Source organism: Cherax quadricarinatus, chromosome 2 (assembly GCF_038502225.1).
Source record: "Cherax quadricarinatus isolate ZL_2023a chromosome 2, ASM3850222v1, whole genome shotgun sequence".
NCBI classification, from domain to species: Eukaryota; Metazoa; Arthropoda; class Malacostraca; order Decapoda; family Parastacidae; genus Cherax; species Cherax quadricarinatus.
Window position 1 is genome coordinate 53,356,323 of NC_091293.1, and position 22,500 is coordinate 53,378,822.

General features: G+C 39.1%; 1 protein-coding gene across 1 annotated transcript in view; it reads left to right on the top strand.

Annotated features, from left to right (window-relative positions):
• LOC128684083 (uncharacterized) overlaps window positions 1–22,500 on the top strand; it is a 36,676-nt gene that overhangs the window by 5,719 nt on the left and 8,457 nt on the right. The window contains exons 2-4 of the mRNA XM_053770224.2: window positions 9,663–9,778; window positions 10,248–10,408; window positions 15,968–16,155. Of these exons, the coding sequence (XP_053626199.2) occupies window positions 9,687–9,778; window positions 10,248–10,408; window positions 15,968–16,155 (441 nt within the window). The 5' untranslated portion in view covers window positions 9,663–9,686. The remainder of the gene's footprint in view (window positions 1–9,662; window positions 9,779–10,247; window positions 10,409–15,967; window positions 16,156–22,500) is intronic.

The window sequence follows — 22,500 nt, forward strand, 5'->3', positions numbered from 1 at the left end:
TGGTGACATTACACATCCCTGTCTAAGACCTACTTTTACTGGGAGGTAGTATCCCTCTCTTCTACACACCGTAACCTGAGCCTCACTATCCTCATAACTCTTTACAGCATTTAGTAACTTACCACCTATTCCATATACTTGCAACATCTGCCACATTGTTCTCCTATCCACTCTATCATATGCCTTTTCTAAATCCATAAATGCAATAAAAACTTCCCTACCTTTATCTAAATATTGTTCACATATATGCTTCAATGTAAACACTTGATCTACACATCCCCTACCCACTCTGAAACCTCCTTGCTCTTCCGCAATCCTACTTTCTGTCTTGCCTCTAATTCTTTTAATTATAACCCTACCGTACACTTTTCCTTGTATACTCATAAACTTATTCCTCTATAATTTTTACAATCTCTTTTGTCCCCCTTCCTTTTATATAAAGGGACTATACATGCTCTCTGCCAATCTCTAGGTACCTTCCCCTCTTTCATACATTTATTAAACAAAAATACCAACCACTCCAACACTATATCCCCCCTGCTTTTAACATTTCTGTCATGATCCCGTCAGTTCCAGCTGCTTTACTCCCTTTCATTCTACGTAATGCCTCACGCACCTCCCCCACATTCACATCCTGTTCTTCTTCACTCCTGAAAGATGGTATACCTCCATGGCCAGTGCATGAAATTACCGCTTCTCTTTCTTCATCGACATTTAAATGTTCCTCAAAATATTCTCGCCATCTACCCAAAACCTCCATCTCCCCATCTGCTAACTCCCCTTCTCTGTTTTTATCTGACAAATCCATTCGTTCTCTACCCTTTCTTTACTAGTTTATCTCACTCCAATTTTTATTCTTATTTTCATTAAAATTCCTTGACAGTGCCTCTCCCACTCTATCATCTGCTCTCCTTTAGCACTCTCTCACCACTCTCTTCACTTTTCTTTTCCTCTCCGTATACTCTACTCTTCTTATAACACTTCTGCCTAGTAAAAACCTCTCATAAGCTAACTTTTTCTCTTTTATCACACCCTTTACTTCATCATTAGACCAATTACTCCTCTTTCCTCCTGCACCCACCCTCCTATAACCACAAGCTTATGCCCCACATTCTAATACTGCATTTTTAAAACTATTCCAACCCTCTTCAACCTCCCCACTACTCATACTTGCACCAGCCCACCTTTCTGCCAATAGTTGGTTATATCTCACCCGAACTTCCTCCTCCCTTAGTTTATACACTTTCACCTCCTTCTTGCTTGTTGTTGCCATTTTCCTCTTTTCCCATCTACCTCTTACTCTAACTGTAGCTACAACTAAATAATGATCCGATATATCAGTGTTCCCTCTATAAACGTGTACATCCTGGAGCCTACCCATCAGCCTTTTATCCACCAATACATAATCTAACAAACTACTTTCATTATGTGCTACATCATACCTTGTATATCTATTTATCCTCTTCATAAAATATGTATTACTTATTACCAAACCTCTTTCTACACATAGCTTAATTAAAGACTCCCCATTTTCATTTACCCCTGGCACCCCAAATTTACCTACTACTCCCTCCACAACATTTTTGCCCACTTTAGCATTGAAATCCCCAACCACCATTACTCTCACACTTGGTTCAAAATTCCCCACGCATTCACTCAACATTTCCCAAAATCTCTCTCTCTCCTCTACACTTCTCTCTTCTCCAGGTGCATATACGCTTACTATAACCCACTTTTCACATCCAACCTTTATTTTACTCCACATAATCCTTGAATTAATATATTTATAGTCCCTCTTTTCCTGCCATAGCTTATCCTTCATCCTTATTGCTACTCCTTCTTTAGCTCTAACTCTATTTGAAACCCCTGACCTAATCCCATTTATTCCTCTCCACTGAAACTCTCCCACTCCCTCCAGCTTTGTTTCACTTAAAGTTTTGTTAGGCTAAAATAAATTGTTCTTGTTATAGGATCGACACCATGCCCAGCCCTTCTAGGGTAGGGTAGGTGCCTGAGCCAGAGCTTGTAGCTCACAAGACTGTCATTCCCATTAGCCCCCTTGGGGCGGGGATGGCAGATCAAAGAGGCCTAGCTTGTGGCTAGGCCTGGGGACAGTTGGTCCCAAAGATGAGGAGGTACTTGTGCCTCCTCCCATGGGAGACTTAGGTCTCAGACACTCCCTAAAGAGGGAGCCAACGCCGGGCCATCACTTGGAAAAGGCCCGGGCCGGGAGAATACCGGCGAATCTTTAATAATAATAATAATCTTGTTATAATAAGGTTGGGTAAGTTTTCTAAGATTCTTTTGGTGCAAAATTATAAATTTTTACATTAACATTAATGAAAAAATATAACTTTAAACGTACAAGAGAAATTTTTAGAAAGGACTTAGTTTTAAATAAGTTCTTGCTAATTGACCAGTTTTACATATTCGGAACGACATATATATATATATATATATATATATATATATATATATATATATATGCATATATATATATATATATATATATATATATATATATATATATATATATATATATATATATATATATATATATATATATATATATATATATATATATATATATATATATATATAGATTATTTTTTTTTATTATCACAGTGGCCGATTCCCACCAAGGCAGGGTGGCCCGAAAAAGAAAAACTTTCACCATCATTCACTCCATCACTGTCTTGCCAGAAGGGTGCTTTACACTACAGTTTTTAAACTGCAACATTAACACCCCTCCTTCAGAGTGCAGGCACTGTACTTCCCATCTCCAGGACTCAAGTCCGGCCTGCCGGTATCCCTGAACCCCTTCATAAATGTTACTTTGCTCACACTCCAACAGCACGTCAAGTATTAAAAACCATTTGTCTCCATTCACTCCTATCAAACACGCTCACGCATGCCTGCTGGAAGTCCAAGCCCCTCGCACACAACCTTTCCTAGGCCGACCCCTACCCCGCCTTCCTTCCACCACAGACTGATACACTCTTGAAGTCATTCTGTTTCGCTCCATTCTCTCTACATGTCCGAACCACCTCAACAACCCTTCCTCAGCCCTCTGGACAACAGTTTTGGTAATCCCGCACCTCCTCCTAACTTCCAAACTACGAATTCTCTGCATTATATTCACTCCACACATTGCCTTCAGACATGACATCTCCACTGCCTCCAGCCTTCTCCTTGCTGCAACATTCATCACCCATGCTTCACACCCATATAAGAGCGTTGGTAAAACTATACTCTCATACATTCCCCTCTTTGCCTCCAAGGACAAAGTTCTTTGTCTCCACAGACTCCTAAGTGCACCACTCACTCTTTTCCCCTCATCAATTCTATGATTCACCTCTTCTTTCGTAGATCCATCTGCTGACACGTCCACTCCCAAATATCTGAATACATTCACCTCCTCCATACTCTCTCCCTCCAATCTGATATTCAATCTTTCATCACCTAATCTTTTTGTTATCCTCATAACCTTACTCTTTCCTGTATTCACCTTCAATTTTCTTCTTTTGCACACCCTACCAAATTCATCCACCAATCTCTGCAAATTCTCTTCAGAATCTCCCAAGAGCACAGTGTCATCAGCAAAGAGCAGCTGTGACAACTCCCACTTTGTGTGTGATTCTTTATCTTTTAACTCCACGCCTCTTGCCAAGACCCTCGCATTTACTTCTCTTACAATCCCATCTATAAATATATTAAACAACCACGGTGACATGACACAGCCTTGTCTAAGGCCTACTTTTACTGGGAAAAAATTTCCCTCTTTCCTACATACTCTAACTTGAGCCTCACTATCCTCGTAAAAACTCTTCACTGCTTTCAGTAACCTACCTCCTACACCATACACTTGCAACATCTGCCACATTGCCCCCCTATCCACCCTGTCATACGCCTTTTCCAAATCCATAAATGCCACAACGACTTCTTTAGCCTTATCTAAATACTGTTCACTTATGTTTCACTGTAAACACCTGGTCCACACACCCCCTACCTTTCCTAAAGCCTCCTTGTTCATCTGCTATCCTATTCTCCGTCTTACTCTTAATTCTTTCAATAATAACTCTACCATACACTTTACCAGATATACTCAGCAGACTTAATCCCCTATAATTTTTGCACTCTCTTTTATCCCCCTTGCCTTTATACAAAGGAACTATGCATGCTCTCTGCCAATCCCTAGGTACCTTACCCTCTTCCATACATTTATTAAATAATTGCACCAACCACTCCAAAACTATATCCCCACCTGCTTTTAACATTTCTATCTTTATCCCATCAATCCCGGCTGCCTTACCCCCTTTCATTTTACCTACTGCCTCACGAACTTCCCCCACACTCACAACTGGCTCTTCCTCACTCCTACAAGATGTTATTCCTCCTTGTCCTATACACGAAATCACAGCTTCCCTATCTTCATCAACATTTAACAATTCCTCAAAATATTCCCTCCATCTTCCCAATACCTCTAACTCTCCATTTAATAACTCTCCTCTCCTATTTTTAACTGACAAATCCATTTGTTCTCTAGGCTTTCTTAACTTGTTAATCTCACTCCAAAACTTTTTCTTATTTTCAACAAAATTTGTTGATAACATCTCACCCACTCTCTCATTTGCTCTCTTTTTACATTGCTTCACCACTCTCTTAACCTCTCTCTTTTTCTCCATATACTCTTCCCTCCTTGCATCACTTCTACTTTGTAAAAACTTCTCATATGCTAACTTTTTCTCCCTTACTACTCTCTTTACATCATAATTCCACCAATTGCTCCTCTTCCCTCCCGCACCCACTTTCCTGCAACCACAAATTTCTGCTGAACACTCTAACACTACATTTTTAAACCTACCCCATACCTCTTCGACCCCATTGCCTATGCTCTCATTAGCCCATCTATCCTCCAATAGCTGTTTATATCTTACCATAACTGCCTCCTCTTTTAGTTTATAAACCTTCACCTCTCTCTTCCCTGATACTTCTATTCTCCTTGTATCCCATCTACCTTTTACTCTCAGTGTAGCTACAACTAGAAAGTGATCTGATATATCTGTGGCCCCTCTATAAACATGTACATCCTGAAGTCTACTCAACAGTCTTTTATCTACCAATACATAATCCAACAAACTACTGTCATTTCGCCCTACATCATATCTTGTATACTTATTTATCCTCTTTTTCTTAAAATATGTATTACCTATAACTAAACCCCTTTCTATACAAAGTTCAATCAAAGGGCTCCCATTATCATTTACACCTGGCACCCCAAACTTACCTACCACACCCTCTCTAAAAGTTTCTCCTACTTTAGCATTCAGGTCCCCTACCACAATTACTCTCTCACTTGGTACAATTACTCTCTCACTTGGTTCAAAGTCTCCTGTACATTCACTTAACATCTCCCAAAATCTCTCTCTCTCCTCTGCATTCCTCTCTTCTCCAGGTGCATACACGCTTATTATGACCCACTTCTCGCATCCAAGCTTTACTTTAATCCACATAATTCTTTAATTTGCACATTCATATTCTCTTTTCTCCTTCCATAACTGATCATTCAACATTACTGCTACCCCTTCTTTTGCTCTAACTCTCTCAGATACTCCAGATTTAATTCCATTTATTTCCCCCCACTGAAACTCCCCTACTCCCTTCAGCTTTGTTTCGCTTAGGGCCAGGACATCCAACTTCTTTTCATTCATAACATCAGCAATCATCTGTTTCTTGTCATCCGCACTACATCCACGCACATTTAAGCATCCCAGTTTTATAAAGTTTTTCTTCTTCTCTTTTTTAGTAAATGTCTACAGGAGAAGGGGTTACTAGCCCATTGCTCCCGAATATATATATATATATATATATATATATATATATATATATATATATATATATATATATATATATATATATATATATTTATATTTATATATATATAATGTGTGTGTGTGTGTGTGCAGAATAAGCATTGTGAGAAAATAGTGAAATTCCTATTGCCATGCCAAATTTCTGGTATGGAACTGGGAATTTCACCTGTCCTTTGTAATTTAAATATGGAATATTTTGAGACAAGATTACTTAACAAAATTCTTTCCAAAAGATCTAAGTGTTATTGATATGTTGATTATATTTTATGTCTGATGTCTAAGAATATAGATATAAACCATTTCCTTGATAAATTAAATAATGTACCTCATTCCATAAATTTCACTGTTGAATTTGATCAAAATAACTCATTGCCTTTTCTCGATGTTTTATTTATTAATGGAACCATGATTTTAAATTTAAAATTTAGAGAAAATCAACAAAACAGTGTTCTTATATACACTATTATTCTTCGTATCAAGATAAAGTTGAACGTTATCTCATCAATGTTTTTGAGGTCTTTGCAGCTCTGAGTTCATAGATGAAGAAATCTCGAAAATTTATGACATACTCATGAAACTTAGCTGATAAATCTTTTAAAATTGCTAGAAATATTTTAAATAATTCAAGAAGGGACAACCAACCTTATTCAATTAAAAATATGTTGGTTCTCCCTTACCACGAAAACTTGGTTGATATACCTTCTCTTCCTAAGAATTTTAACATCAAAGTTGTGTTTAAAAAATCTTGATACAATAAAAAAAACTTTTGATAAAAAATTCCCCCAAAATACTGAGGGCTATGTCTACAAGGCTCCTTATAAAAAATGTGATAATGTTTATTATAATCAAACTGGTAAAAGTCTTGAACTAACATTAAAAAAAGCATAAATATAGCTTTAGCAGAGGACAACATTCTAATGCACTGTTTATTCGTGTGAGAGATTTTAACCATTTAATTGATTTTCAAAAGGCTGAGAAAGTTGTATCTAGCAAGTCCATGGTCGACACGAATATACTAGAATAAAGTCTCATAAAAAATATTTTTGAAAACAATAGGAATATTGCTTTTGGGTTATACAAATTGGATTCATTGATAATTATTAAAATTTGGGAAGAATTTAAGATACATTAGACAAATTAAACTTTTGGGTAGAATATAAGCTGTGTTTCACGGATCCTTGACTACCTACTTACCTACGTCATCATAAAAAGTCAGGTGTTGTTGAGGTGGCCGCGAGGTGTAGTCTCGTCCTCGTATGCCTTCCTTTTAATCTTTTATTTTATAGTTTCCCACCGAGGTAGGATGACCCGAAAAAGAAGAAACACTTTCATCTTCATTCACTCCATCACTGTCCTGTCAGAGGCGTGCCTATACTACAGTTAAAAAACTGCATCATATCCCCACCTCTCCTTTAGAGTGAACATTAAAATGGTATAAAATACCGACAGGTTGTTAGGTAAGACACTTATGCAACAGTTAGGTATCTTTATCATGAAACGTTTCGCCTACACAGTAGGCTTCTTCAGTCAAGTACAGAAAAGTTGATAGAAGCAGAAGATACTTGAAGACGATGTAATCAGACTGATTACATCGTCTTCAAGTATCTTCTGCTTCTATCAACTTTTCTGTACTTGACTGAAGAAGCCTACTGTGTAGGCGAAACGTTTCATGATAAAGATACCTAACTGTTGCATAAGTGTCTTACCTAATCTCCTTTAGAGTGCAGACACTGTACTTCACACCGCTAGGACTCAACTCCGGCTAATCTGTTTACCTAAATCCTTTCATAAATGTCACTTTGGTCATACTCCAACATCGTGTCAAGGCATAAAAATCATTCGTCTAGAGTCATTCCTATCTAACACACACAAGCACGCTTGCTGAGAGTCCAAGCCCCTCACACACAAAACCTCCTTTACCCCCTCCCGCCAACGTTTTCTAGGACGACACCTACCCGCCTTCTTTCCACTACAGATTTATATGCCCTCCAAGTCATTCTGTTTCGTTCCATCCTCTCTGAATATCTGAACTACCTACAACCCCTTCCTCTGCTCTCTAGATAATACTTTTTGAAACCCTGCACCCCCTTCTTATCTCCAAGCTACTGATTCTCTGCATTGTATTCACACCACACACACTGCACTAGGACACGACATCTCCACTGCCTCCTGCCTTCTTATTGTTTCAACATTCACTACCGATGTTTCACACCCGTATAAGAGCAGTGGTACCCCTATACTCTCATACATTCCCCTCTTTGCTGCTATGGATAGCGTTCTTTGTCTCCACAGACTCCTCTGTGCTCCACTCACCTTTTCTCCCCTCATCAGTTCTATGATTTACCTAGTCTTTCATAGACCTATCTGCTGACAAGTCCACTCTCAAATACCTGAGTATATTCACTTCTCCCATACTCCCTCCCTCCCTCTAATCTGATATCCAGTCTTTCATTACCAAATTTTTTTGTTGTGATCCTCCTTACCTTGGTCTTTCCTACGTTCGCTTTTAATCTTCTGCTCTTACATACCCTTCTAAACTCGTTCACCAACCTCTGCAACCTCTCTTCAGAATCTCCCAAAAGCACAGTGCCATCAGAAAAAACAACTAACACCACTCCCACTTTGTGTTCGTGAAGAGAGAGAGAGAGCGAGAGCGAGAGCGAGAGAGCGAGAGAGCGAGAGAGCGAGAGCGAGAGCGAGAGCGAGAGAGCGAGAGAGCGAGAGAGCGAGAGAGCGAGAGAGAGAGAGAGAGAGAGAGAGAGAGAGAGAGAGAGAGAGAGAGAGAGAGAGAGAGAGAGAGAGAGAGAGAGAAGGGTTGGGAGGGGCATCTCCAAACGAAAAAAATCTGTTGACTAAGTCAGTCAGCAAAGGTGAACAGTTATATACGTGATAGTACATAACTTGAGTCCTCTGGCAGTGTAGCAACTGCTCTCGTTGCCATGTACTTGGGTAAACACATTAATCATGTTGTGTTATTCATGGAAAGTAACAATTGGATTTCCATATTAGAAAGTGAATTGCTTGTTCTCGTGATAACACTAAAGTTAGGTTATATTAATGTTCTTAACACCTTGACAATTATTGACATGTGAAAGTCTAGGGATATATATGCGCAAGAATCCGGAGTATATATCTTATAAGAAACCATCATCTTTTGACTTATTCGTACATAATAACTCTGATGAAATTGCCAAAGAAAATACCTTGAAGGATAATGTCTAATATATTCTTTGTAAAGCATTAAAAAACTATTAGGATAGAACGTACCATATTAGGAGAGTAAAACAATAACTGAAAGGTAATAAGAAAGGACGGAAAGCCTTAGTTGATTTATTACATGTTATGTTAATATGAATGTAGACAAGCACAGTTGTGGTAGCTAGATTTAGGATCGGCTTTAACTGCTTTTAAAGGTTTCTGAATGCATGTGCTTAATAGAAATAAGATAACAGAAATTCTGAAGAAATGTCCTTAATTTACTTGTATCATATAAAACACAGTAATAGCAGCAGCGGTAATAATAAGAAGTCCAAACTTGCCATTTCTGTTTTATATCCATGCACTTTTTAAATACAACATATAAACTTTATCCAGCTTTTCATGTTGGCAGTGCTGCTGGAAGGTAGGGCGAGAGCCTTCTATTATAATATCTTAACCTCACCTATCTAGATACAGATATCAGTAGCTTGACGAAAAGTCTGCTTTCCTGTCTGATAACATCAATAGTCATTGTAAGGTCTTATTTTCTGAGTGTTTCCCCAGTATTCTCACGCATTTTCTTTCTTTCAGGTGAGTCGTTTACTCTCTTCAGGTATGGACTTCTTCTCCCTGGACAGGAATATAAAGGACCAGTTTGCATATAATCTGGAGACCAACTCTGGCTTCATTAGCGGAGACAGAGAACAGTGAGTACTGTCAGGAGCTATATTAATGTAGCGGGAGGAAGAGGGTGAAGGGAACATTACGTGAGTGCTAATAGGAGCTATAAGACTTGAAGGAGGAGGGAAAGAAGTGGATGTGCTGCAGGAGCCGTAGGGTACGAGGGGAGAGACTGAGAACAGTAAGCGGTTCTGGCTGAGCCCTCTGCATAATCTTGCATTAATTAGCTTAATGTTTTACTTATGATTATTTTGATTAGTGGGAAGGTACGAATTAACAAATTTTATTTTATTTATACTTTGCTACGTTTTTACCGAGTGTTTTCACATTTGCTCCTCTTTGCATGCTGTTACTTCATTTTCTAAAATCTTAGTCAGCATTACTCCTCGTAGTTATACTTTGCTATGCTGAGTAACCCAAACGGGTATAGCACTTCACTTTAATATAATAATAATCTTTAGAGTTACATTTATAAATATTGGACAATACCGCCAGGATCCACGACGAGGAGCTGAACGAGGGATTCCTTGTCAAGACTGCTGAGGAGGAGTTGCCTGATGCAGAAGTCCCCTCCTTCAGATCCGCCCTCATCTCCCTCATCCAGTCCTGCAAATCCCTCGCCATCAGAGTAATGGCGGCCACAGCACTCAGTCTTGGTACGGTCCACATAGTTTGTTTCATTAATTTTCAACAGGAAAATTCATTCAGGAAAGAGGTAGTGAAGGTTCGATGCTCACTCCACTAAGCACGAGCCGCACAGTGCCTAAAAATACTGTTAGTTAATTCGACATTAAAAATCAGCAAGTTTCGCAAAGATCAGTTATGACCTTCACATCAAACACTCGGTCCAGACAGAGTTATTATATGTGGTGGATCCTAACTATACTTCCGTTATAGTCATTGTCTAGCGCAGACAAAAGAAAAACAATAATTGTGTTGGTTGAGTGAATCAAGAACAATAACTGTCAGTAAATGAGTCAAACTCGGTGAACAGAAACAACCAAATATGTACACGCACACTCAGTACATACACGTACATTTATACACGCACACCCATACACTTCAACACTCTAAATATGTTGATGCACACACAAGTACATGTGCACATATGTACACTTCTAAGTACCCATACATGAGCAGAAATGAACACATTTCTACTCAAACATTAACAGTGGCTTGTCCTACATAAAGATCGCCCGTCTGCGATTGTTTGCACCCTCTCTCTCTCTCTCTCTCTCTCTCTCTCTCTCTATATATATATATATATATATATATATATATATATATATATATATATATATATATATATATATATATATATATATATATAGGGAAGTACCACCTCTATAGCTGGAATGGGGACCCTCATCCTCAGAGAAGACAATAAACGTACCTCAGGGAAAACTCAAGGTTCTCCCCGGAGCTGTTTGAATATTTTCTTCTCCTACCACCCCCTATATATTTTTTATTATATGTGAACATTTATTAATAAACAAAATACATTTACAGAAAAAAACATAAACATGAATACAATGGCACAATGTATCAAAGATCATGAATTTCCTCCAGCTCCTCCGAGGCTGGACGTGAGCCAAGTATGCAGCAAGCATTTCCCCTCTGGATGGCGACGCTGAAGCGCTGGAACATGAAAGTGGCTGCCCTTGGGTCCCTGGTGGTGTCGATGAGTCTGGAACCCAATTCTTTAAGGAAACGTGTGGCATTTTTTCCCCATGATCCCAAGGTCTCTGATCCCACTGGGATAAATTGATACTGTTGGCTAATGTCCCTGTACTTGCTGATCTTGTACTCCTCCCTGTGGTCAGCAGCTCCTCCCTGTCGCCCCACACTGTGATGGATATAGGTGTCAGCCAGTGTGGACACACAGGTATAGTCCCATGCTAAGAGCTTGCCATTCTTCCAAGGATAGATGGTGATCCCGTCGAGGCGGTTTGCTGGGTTGTGGGTATTGTTTGCTGCAAGGGATCGTGGCTCCCTCTCGGCAGGGCATCCAGCTGTAGCAAGGGTTCTCTTAATGATGTCGTTGACCTCATTGTGTCTTGCATGCCAGCCCTTGGTTTTGGAACAGTTAAGACCATGTAGACCGTATTGGTCTGCTTGCACTTCGCCGCAAATACACATATATTCTGTGTGAATTGGGGCAGCAAGGCGCAGAGCCACTGCAATACGGAGGGTCTTAGGGTCGAGTCGCGTTCCCATTGCCGATATGGGAACTGTTTGGAGGAAGTCCCCGGAGTGAGGTGCACTCACAGCCTGGAGACGGGCAATCTCCCTATCTGATGTTGCAGCCCTGAGCATGTTGGCAAGCACCTTTTCAGCAATTGGGCCATCCCAGCTTGACTGTTTGTGAGCCAGTGCTGCACTAGGGTTTGGTGCTGGAGCAGCAAGAGTCTCCCATTCGGTGATGGCACTGGCATAGCTAGGGTCTTCTATTCCTGCTGAGTCACTGAGGGTGTCAGGAAGAATTTGTCTTGTCAACTCGTTTGATGCAATGGAAGAGGACAGGAAAGCTGGTAGAGCAATCTGGGAGGATCTGCGTACTCCTAGCCCTCCAAGCCTGACCGGAAGTGAGGCTTGCAACCACTGTCCATCGTCAAGGGAAAGATTCAATACACTCTCTAGCATGGCTTTCAGGAGAGAGTCATATTCCTTGAGTTTTGGACTGCTGAAGGCTGGGGAGCATCTCAGAAAATAGGTAAGTTTTGGGATTGACAGGCACCTGGTGAGTAGGTAGAAGGCATCGTGTGTGTCAATGTCTTTCATCCTGCTTTCCATCGTCCGGAGGTCTGAGACTTTTTTTCCTAGGATCAGATCGATGGCATTGGACCCAAGTGGAGCACCGAGGAGAGTGCTATTGGCTGGATCAATGGCTCGTGCTCCTGGTAAAACGGCACTAATATTCTGGATCATCTGTTGATTGGTAGAAACTATTTCACATTTGGTGGGGTTTAAAGAAAGGCTCAGGCTTTCTCCCATGTCTTTAATTTTACTGATGTCCTCTAGGAGAGATTCTGTTGTGCCAGCTAGGGTACCATCGTCCAGGAACCAGATACTGAGCTCACTGGAGAGTGCCTCCGTGACTTCCTTGATGACCAAACAAAATAGAAAGGGGGCGAGAGGGTCCCCCTGTTGCACGCCCTCACACGAGTCAATTTCATGGTCCCCAAACAATAGTTTGGAAGCCACACTATAACACGATTCAATGAAGGGATAAAGGGAAGGGAAGTTTCTATAAACTGCTTGGAGAGCAGCATCCCTTCTGACTGAGTTGAAAGCATTGGCAAAGTCCAATTTGACCAAGGCTTTTTCATAGGACATGTTTTTGATATATACTCGTGCTGCATGGGCAGCTGCTTCACAGCCCTGTTGAACGCCGAAACCGAGCTGAGTTGGTTTCAGCATTGCAGCAGCCTCTTGACTCACCCTTCTTACTGCAGCCTTGGCGACTAGGCGCCGAAGGGTGTTACCCACTGCAATGGGCCTGATTCCGCCATCCTTTTTCCGGAGGGCACACAATGAGGCACCAAAGAAAAAGGGTCTGATGGCCTCTGGAACACCGCCAGCCAGGCACAGGTTGGAAAATTTGGTGAGTTCAGACAGCAGCCTCTCTGAAACCTCACCAAGTGCTGGATTGAGTATTTGTTTTAAGTGTTGAGGCCTTAAACCGGTGAAACCTCCTGCTGAACCCTGTGGAAATGACATAGCAGCTTTATACATATCAGCATCCTGTAAGGTTAGATGTTCTACGCCTGCTGCAATGTCAGGGAGGTCAATGTTGGTACTGGGAGCCCTGGGTGGATGTTTGTCCTTCAGAGCTTGCGCCGTGCTGACGTCCTTGGGAGCGATGGTATCCTCACTGGTTATAAGTCTCAAAGCTCCAATAGTATTACCCTCTTCTATTTTTTTGCTAATTTGGGCTCTGATTTTTGAGGTGTCGGGTGTCCTGTTGTTGGCATTTGCCCGGCGGGTGTTTGTCGCCCTAGGGGGGAGACGGACGAGGTTGCATTTATTGCCCTAATAACATGTGTTGCTAGTGACTTGTCCCTCCTTGGTGGGACAGCCAAACAGGCATTGCCAAAAAGCAGCAAGTTGTGCCAGGATCTGTTGTTTGAAGGAGCATCGTTGACTTTCTTCAGAAGGTCAGTGAATTTGCTAGCAGCTTGAGGGCGAGCTGCTTTGGGGATGTGTGTCAGAGTCCTGGTGGATGTTAATTTGATTGCAGATTTGAGGTCCTCTCTCTCTCTCTCTCTCTCTCTCTATATATATATATATATATATATATATATATATATATATATATATATATATATATATATATATATATATATATATATATATATATATATATATATATATATATATATATATGCAGCGAGGAATAGGTAAGACTTACGCTTTTGGCTTAAATAGCAATTCTCTTCTTACTGAATAAAGCAAGCGAAAACTTGTGTATGCAATAATTTCGCAAAAATCATTCTAAACCTAACGAGAAAAATATATTTCGTTGTGTTTATTTGCTATTTAATTATTGTAAACTTATCAAAAGTTTATTTACTTGGATTAGGCTAAATTGCGCTTGTTATAATAAGGTTAGGTAAGTTTTCTAAGGTTCTTCTTGCACAAAAATATGAATTTTTACATTAACATAAATTAAAAAAAATATATTTTTAAACATATAAGAGAAATTTTTAGAAAGAATTTAAACTTAAATGAGTTTTTGCTGATTGACCAGTTTTATCTATTCAGCACGACATGTATATTTATATGTCGTGCCGAATAGGTAAAACTGGTCAATTAGCAAGAACTCATTTGAAATTAAGTCCATTCTAAAATTTTCTCTTATACGTTTAAAGATATATTTTTTTTATCATTTATGATAAAGTAGAAAATAATAATTATGCACGAAAAGCACCTTAGAAAACTTACCTAACCTTATTACAAGAAGCGCAGTTTAATTTAGTCTAATCCAACTAAATATATTTTACATAAGTTTACAGTAATTTAATAATAAACAAACACAACGAAATATATTTTTTCGTTAGGTTCAGAATGATTTTTGCGAAAATATTGCATACACAAATTTTCACTTGCCTTATGCCCCAAAAATCACAAGTTTTACCTATTAGGCACGACATTATCTATCTATCTATCTATATATATATATATATATATATATATATATATATATATATATATATATATATATATATATATATATATATATATATATATATATATATATATATATATATATATATAGCAAACACGTTCAGAGGGAGTATTTTTGCTAGGAAAAACAAAGAAGCAATCAATCACTTACTCATAATGACGACAATTCATAGAAGTGGTCCTGGAATAGTTGACTTGCTCATATATTCATCGTGTCAACTAGAGGAATATTAGTAAACAAAGATTCCACGTACAAGGAAGATATAGTACAATGAAATAATTAAATATTGAACAGTTCTTTAGAAAAGAAAAAGTTTTAAATTGTGTAACATTTACAAGTAACATGTGAGCTGCGGGTGGTAGCAAGCTCTGGCTCTGGCACCTTCCCCGCCCTCGGAGGGCTCGTGAGAGTGGTGTCTTGTCCAAACACCTGTTGTATCGGAGATACGCAAAATATACATTTTTAGTTTTCAGGTCTCCTGAACATGTCCAATTATTCTTTGATTACTTAAATAATCAGTATCCTAATATGAAATTAACTTATGCAATAAAAAAAATTGTAAATTACCTACCATTTATTGGAATTAATAGTTACAATATTAGTAACAGGTTTACTAAGTTACTTCCGGAATACTGTCCACAGTGTTCTCCACGCCTACAGTCTTCTTTTGCATATAAGTATGCCTGTACAATATGTAAGCCTCGGTACATTGGTAAGACAACGAGCAAACTCAGAGTTCGAAATGCTAAGCATTTAGATGTATTTGTCTAAGTGGTTATATGATGAGAGTTTAGTTTAGTCCCAATCTTAGGAATTAAAGTGCTTTGGCTTGTGGTGTAGAAGTTACGTGCAGCCATAATGACACTAGTGCAGTCGATGGGCTTTAAACGCTCTTAACCAACCAGCTAGCCATAGGAGAGTGAAACTTATGACAACGTTTCGGTCGGACTTAGAACAGTAGCTAGTCACACATGTGACTAGCTAATGTTGGTAGTTTGGATATAGCAAAGATTTTTCTTCCACACAGGCAGAGAGAAAGAGTACTTCATCAGCATGCACCGGGAGCTGGGCACAGAGAAGGGCCTCACCTGCCTTCGTGTAAACCACTACCCGCCCGTGCCTGACACTGTGCCTCAAGGAATCACCCGCTTCGCCGCCCACTCCGACTTTGGCACACTAACCTTCCTCTTTCAAGACGATGCGGGTGGTCTACAGGTTAGTTTGCTTTGCTCTAGACTCTCATGCTCGAAGAGTCTCAGGGAAGTTTAGGTTTATGATCAACACAAGATGCTGGTTCCTAGATGATGGCTAAATATCTGGCTCCTAGATGATAGTACACTAGCATGTACTAAGGAATCCCTTCTAGATGATCTTACACAGGTGATGACACGGGGACAAGAAATGGGTCTCATCCTGAATCCATCCAAATGTGAAATCATCTAAGTCAATTAACAAGTGATAGATACAGTAAGATCAAAACTATCAGGAGCATCAGTCATTGCCCCCACAAATAGCGTCTTGCTTGGAACACCTCAGGGAGCGATGCCATTGACACAATTCTCAGGAAGAAACTGGAAGCGTTGAGGAGAATGGAACAACGAATAGGCATTTTTGATACCCACGATGCCTTGTACTTTCTCACAGTGTTTGAGTCTGCCCAGGATGACATATTTCTTAAGATGTGCGCCTTCATATGATAACCCTATACTGCATGAATATGACAGTATCCTGAGGCAGATTTTTACGAAAGTACTTAACCTAACTCAAGAAGATGGGCAATGGGACCAAGCTACACTTCCTATCAGACTAGGAGGTATTGGTGTCCGCAAGTCATCACAGATTGCGCTACCTGCTTTTCTGTCCTCATGCGTCGCATCCAGAGGGCTTGTAGCAGCGATTCTCCCTAAACATCTTAGGGACAAGATTGTAGTTCATGACCAAAAGTTCATTGACGGGGCCAGGATCTGGGATAATCTAACGAGCTCTGAAACCAGTCCTGCTCCCCCAACAACTACAGCCAGTCACACTGGGATGGCCCAGTAGTGAAGAACATAGCCTCAACAGTGCTTCAGAGTGTGTCGGGGAAGGATAGATCCCGCCTGCTGGCAGTGAGAGCTCATCATGCAGGGGACTTCCTGTTGGCTGTTCCCAACTCCGGCCTTGGCACAAGTCTCGACCCACAGACCATCCGCATTGGTGTTGCCCTTCGACTTGCCGCCCCTATTCTCTCCGAACACAGGTGTATTTGTGGCAGTGAAGCAACAGACCGATTCGTGAGAAATCACGAAAGTGCTTGGAATTTCACTATTTTTTCACAGTGGTTGTTCTACATATTGTGGAATCACGTGTGTACTATGATCTTATTGCGTAAATATATATAAATTATTCAGAAAATCTTTATATACAATAAATGCATGAAGGAGATCATTCAATTTACTCTCTGTATCATATGGTGACCTTGCATTAATAATCTATATATATGACAATACACACATAACCCGCGAGTAGGAAAGAGGAACATACGACGTTTCGATTCGACTTAGACCATTTACAAACACTGTGACTTTGTGAATGGTCCAAGTCGGACCGAAACGTCGCTGCTCTTTATATTTATAACATACCTTTCATCGTCAAAACTTAACATTACTTGCGCTCCTCCTCTTCAATGTTTCCATATCTGAACTATATAAGTTCCACTTAAACTTACTGTGGGGTCACCAGTGGTGAGAAATATAACGGATCTTCGCTCTACATGACTTCTTTATTTGTCCTGCTATCTTTACAAAACAAAGCTTAGGTTTCAAAGCTATGAGCTCACTAATATTACGAGAACCCTTTCTAATCTCAACAAGCCTAATTCTCCCTACACTTTATACCAATATACCTAAACTATAAAATGGGACATTTATATTTATAAACAGGATCTGAGCGTAAAGGTGTAAGGATTCTGTCCTTCAGTTTAAAGTTTAAACCAAAGTAATTTGAGGATGTAGTTCAAATAATAGCTTTAAATGTTTCTTGCTAAGTGTAAAACTAGCATGTTCATAATATGTTGATATCAGTAACACTGTGTAGCAACTTAACGTCATCGCAACAATGTGCCTACAAAACCTTGCACTAAAAGTAGTGCAATTTGCTCTTAGCAATCCCAACAGTTTGGAAGCCATAGTAGAGAAGGTGGTTTGCAATCATTTTTATAATGAATGTACAAATGCCTCAATGTGAATCAGACAGAATATGAAATTCATGGCTTTTACTGAGAAGACGTTTCTTCTAGGGAAATGACATAAATTTCATATTGTATCTTATTCATGTACTAGTTTGAATGTATTATACCTTTGATATTCAGCTGTCTCTGTCTTGACCTAAATGTGTCACATCTTACAGAAAAGATCTAGGGAAGCTTTACTAAATATTTATTTATCTGAAATGTATTTATAGGTTTCTGCATACTTGTTAACATCAAGCAAAAGTATTCTATAAACTGAATTATTCATAATTTTGAGTGTTATATTTAATGAGACATTATGTAATCGTTCTCTGCTCAAAATTTTGTTCTGATGAAATTTTATTGCCATCTAATTTGCCGATGCTCTTAAATATCATTGGACAATATCAGTCTCTGCACCTAAACCCTTAAATCTTCAACAATGAAGACGTGCATTTTCCTAGCCGAACAAATGTCGAAGAATGATTCGATCGTTGCTATTTTACTGGTAAAATATAGAGGAAGATGCGTTTTATAAGCTGTTAGAGAGTAACATCTTACACCAATGCGTCATTGGCAATGTTGAACGGAGACTGTGACACGAATTAGCACGACCCACCTGGGTTATCCCTCGCATAATCCTGTTAAGAATTAATTTGATCAAATTAAAGGTGAATAAGGTGAGTCCCTATAAAAATGTGCTTTTTGCTTTAATTCTGAATATGTCAACCATATTTACTGCCTGACATATTTACAGGTTGACACACTCTATCTAAATCCTACATTTTTCGAATCTAACCAAATTCACTTGCACTTGGTTTTGGAAATTGCCTGGGCAAATGACATCCCGGATAAATCTTACATGATTCTCGTGGACATTGCAGCTTCATCTGAATAATACTAAACCCATTATTTTTCCAGTAAACATTACTGACAAATGCCCTACTAATGCCAATGCATTGTATTATACAACTTTAGAAGTGATGGGGGTAGAGAATGACAATCTCATAATAGATAATGAAAATGTAAGTATTCGGGTATGTCTCTTGCTAGGTGAAACTATAGGTGTGATTAACATAAACAGCGATATTCAGGTGAATCTTCGTGTATAAAAGTGTGAGATGAATTCTCAGAAGACTGCAGCTGTAAAACGTTTCGGACGTTTTGCCTTAGTTGAATTATAGCACATGAATATAAAAATGTGACAAACATTTACCTGGAGGTTACCTGGAGGTTATTCTGGGGATCAACGCCCCCGCGGCCCGGTCCATGACCAGGCCTCCCGATGGACCAAGGCCTGATCAACTAGGCTGTTACTGCTGGCCGCACGCAGTAAAACGTACGAGCCACAGCCCGGCTGATCCGGCACTGACTTTAGGTATCTGTCCAGCTCTCTCTTGAAGGCAGCCAGGGGTTTATTGGCAATTCCCCGAATGCTTGATGGGAGGCTGTTGAACAATCTTGGGCCCCGGACACTTGTGGTGTTTTCCCTTAGTGTACCAATGGCGCCCCTACTTTTAATTGGGGGCATTTTGCATCGCCTGCCCAGTCTTTTACTTTCGTAGGGAGTGATTTCTGTGTGCAGATTTGGGACCATTCCTTCCAGGATTTTCCAAGTGTAGATTATGATATATCTCTCCCTCCTGCGTTCCAACGAGTACAAGTCAAGTGCTTTCAAGCTTTCAAAGTAGTTAAGGTGCTTGACAGAACTTGTACGTGCAGTAAAGGATCTCTATACACTCTCTAGATCTGCGATTTCACCTGCTTTGAATGGAGATGTTAATGTACAGCAGTATTCCAGCCTAGAGAGAACAAGTGGGCTTGGCATCTCTCGTTTGGAATGTTCTCATTATCCATCCTATCATTTTCTTTGCACGTGCGATCGTGGCACTGTTGTGATCCTTGAAAGTAAGATCCTCAGACATTACTACTCCCAGGTCCCTTACATTATTTTTCCGCTCTATTGTATGGCCAGAGTCTATAGTATACTCTGTTCTAGTTATTATCTCCTCCAGTTTTCAATAACGGAGTAGTTGGAATTTGTCCTCATTGAACATCATATTGTTTACCGTTGCCCACTGGAAAACTTTGTTTATATCTTCTTGGAGGTTAACCGCGTCCTCAGCAGATGACAGCCTCATGCAGATCCTAGTATCATCCGCAAAGGATGATACGGTGCTGTGATGTATATTTCTGTCTATGTCTGATATGAGGGTGAGGAATAAGATGGGTGCCTTGTGGAACAGAGCTCTTCACTATGGCAGCCTCCGATTTAACTCTGTTGACCAGTACTCTTTGTGTTCGATTTGTTAGGAAGTTGATCCATCTCCCCACGTCAAAATTAATATTTTAAATTCCCGTGACACAGAAATGAGTCATTAGGTCACCATTTATGTAAATAAATAGGTTAATATTCTTGGACTCACTATATAGTCAAAGAATTATTTCCCCCCTTTTCAATTAATTCATTGAAAGATATTCTCAACATGGAATGTACGTAATGACCAATCACATGCAGCACGAAAAAAAGTTTGTCTGTGCTGTATGAGATTTATTTTGTATTTATGTTGACAAATTATCTTAAGCACAAAGCCATCTCAAAAGTATTCAGAATTTCACAAGGAAAGCGATTAAGGATCAATTCATTATGAAATATGCTTATACACAATTTGACATGCTTTCATGTGAACATAATTTATGTAATAAACACTGAAAGTGGCATTCTGAAAATTGTGTAAGAGACTGGAGAAAAGTAGGAGGAATTTTGTATCAAGCTAGTGAGTGACCGGTGCTCGGGGCTGAGGACCTATGAGCGCAGAGGTGTCGAGCGGTTACTCGTCTCAGAGACCTCCTCCTCTACGAATCCCTAGGAAACCCTCTCTACTTGCTGTCACCATTCCTGCTGCTGCTGAATCTGCTGCCGGATCTGCTTCTGGTGTTGTTGTTGGTAAGTCATACAGAGGAGAGCGAATTATTTATGAAACTTTATAGTCATCAGGACTATATTAGTGAGTCCTACTTCTAAATGATTATGAGCTAAAAGTGTTTATGAGTTAAGTAAACCTTGCAAGTGATAAGAGCTAATAAGGTGAAAAAATATGAGTTAGCATAAGCGTTTTTATTACGTGATGAGAGTTAGCAAGCCCTACAGTCGGCGTGACTGAGATGCGTTCTGGGATGTTTAGAGCACCAGTGAAAGCACAAGTGAAACAACTAATAACATCATTTCTGCAGAGAATGGAACGTAAAACGGATAACTGATTAACTGGCAAAGTCTAACCAAGAGCACAATATATATTGGATGCAATTTGTTGAAACTATGAGATGAGAGTAACGGAATGAAGGTGGCGGGGATGGGAAAATTCGAACGTCCTCAGCGACATTGGAAACACTTCCAATATAATTTTTAAAACGGTGGACCTGTAACCCAGCGAAAGGCCTCGGTCAGATGACCAAAAGCTGAAGCTTACGGGTCGTCATATGACAGATTCGCGTCAGGAAACACTTGTCCCGTTTCTTACAAAACTAACCTAACCTAACCACTTCCTATGAAGAGATATAGAAAGAAAAATTTCGGAGAGAAAATATTTAGGAAGCCTAACTTATGATTGATGTGTGTTTTTTGTATTTTTTATGTAATTACTTTTGTCTATGTATTATCCATGATCCATGCTCATGTACGTTTATGGAATAAAGATTTGAAAATAAACTTATAATAGTTTAAAACACTAATTATTATTATTATTATTATTATTATTATTATTATTATTATTATTATTATTATTATTATTATTATTATTTTTATTATTATTATTATTATTATTATTATTTCCCAACAGCACATTTTTAATAAAATTTATGTAAGTAAAAGATTTACTACCCATATTTGAAATAATCTTTTTATATAACATAGAGATACAAATGGAATAAATGTATAAAAATAAAAGAATTTGTTATGCAAATAAGAATGAAATTCATATACACATGCAAATGTATCTCTCCTCTGAGTGGCTTGAATAATTAATTAATCTTATCAAAAACGACGACATAGTCTAAAACTGAACTAAATAGGAGAAAATTTGAAAAAAATTGCTAACATAATTAAAAAACCGGGACCAGTTGGATTCTGTGATAACTGGAGAATGTCTTCTCTAATGGTAGCCAAACTTTCTCCAATGATGGGTCACACTCTATTAAGGATGTTTAACTTTTAATTTAGCAATTTTATGAAATATTTTGCTTTTGCGATAACTGGAGAATGTCTCTTCTGAACAACTTCAAACAATAAATGCTGATGAATCACAAGACAAATTTTTGGTTGATCTTTGGCAGTGTAGGTTCTAATTTAACTA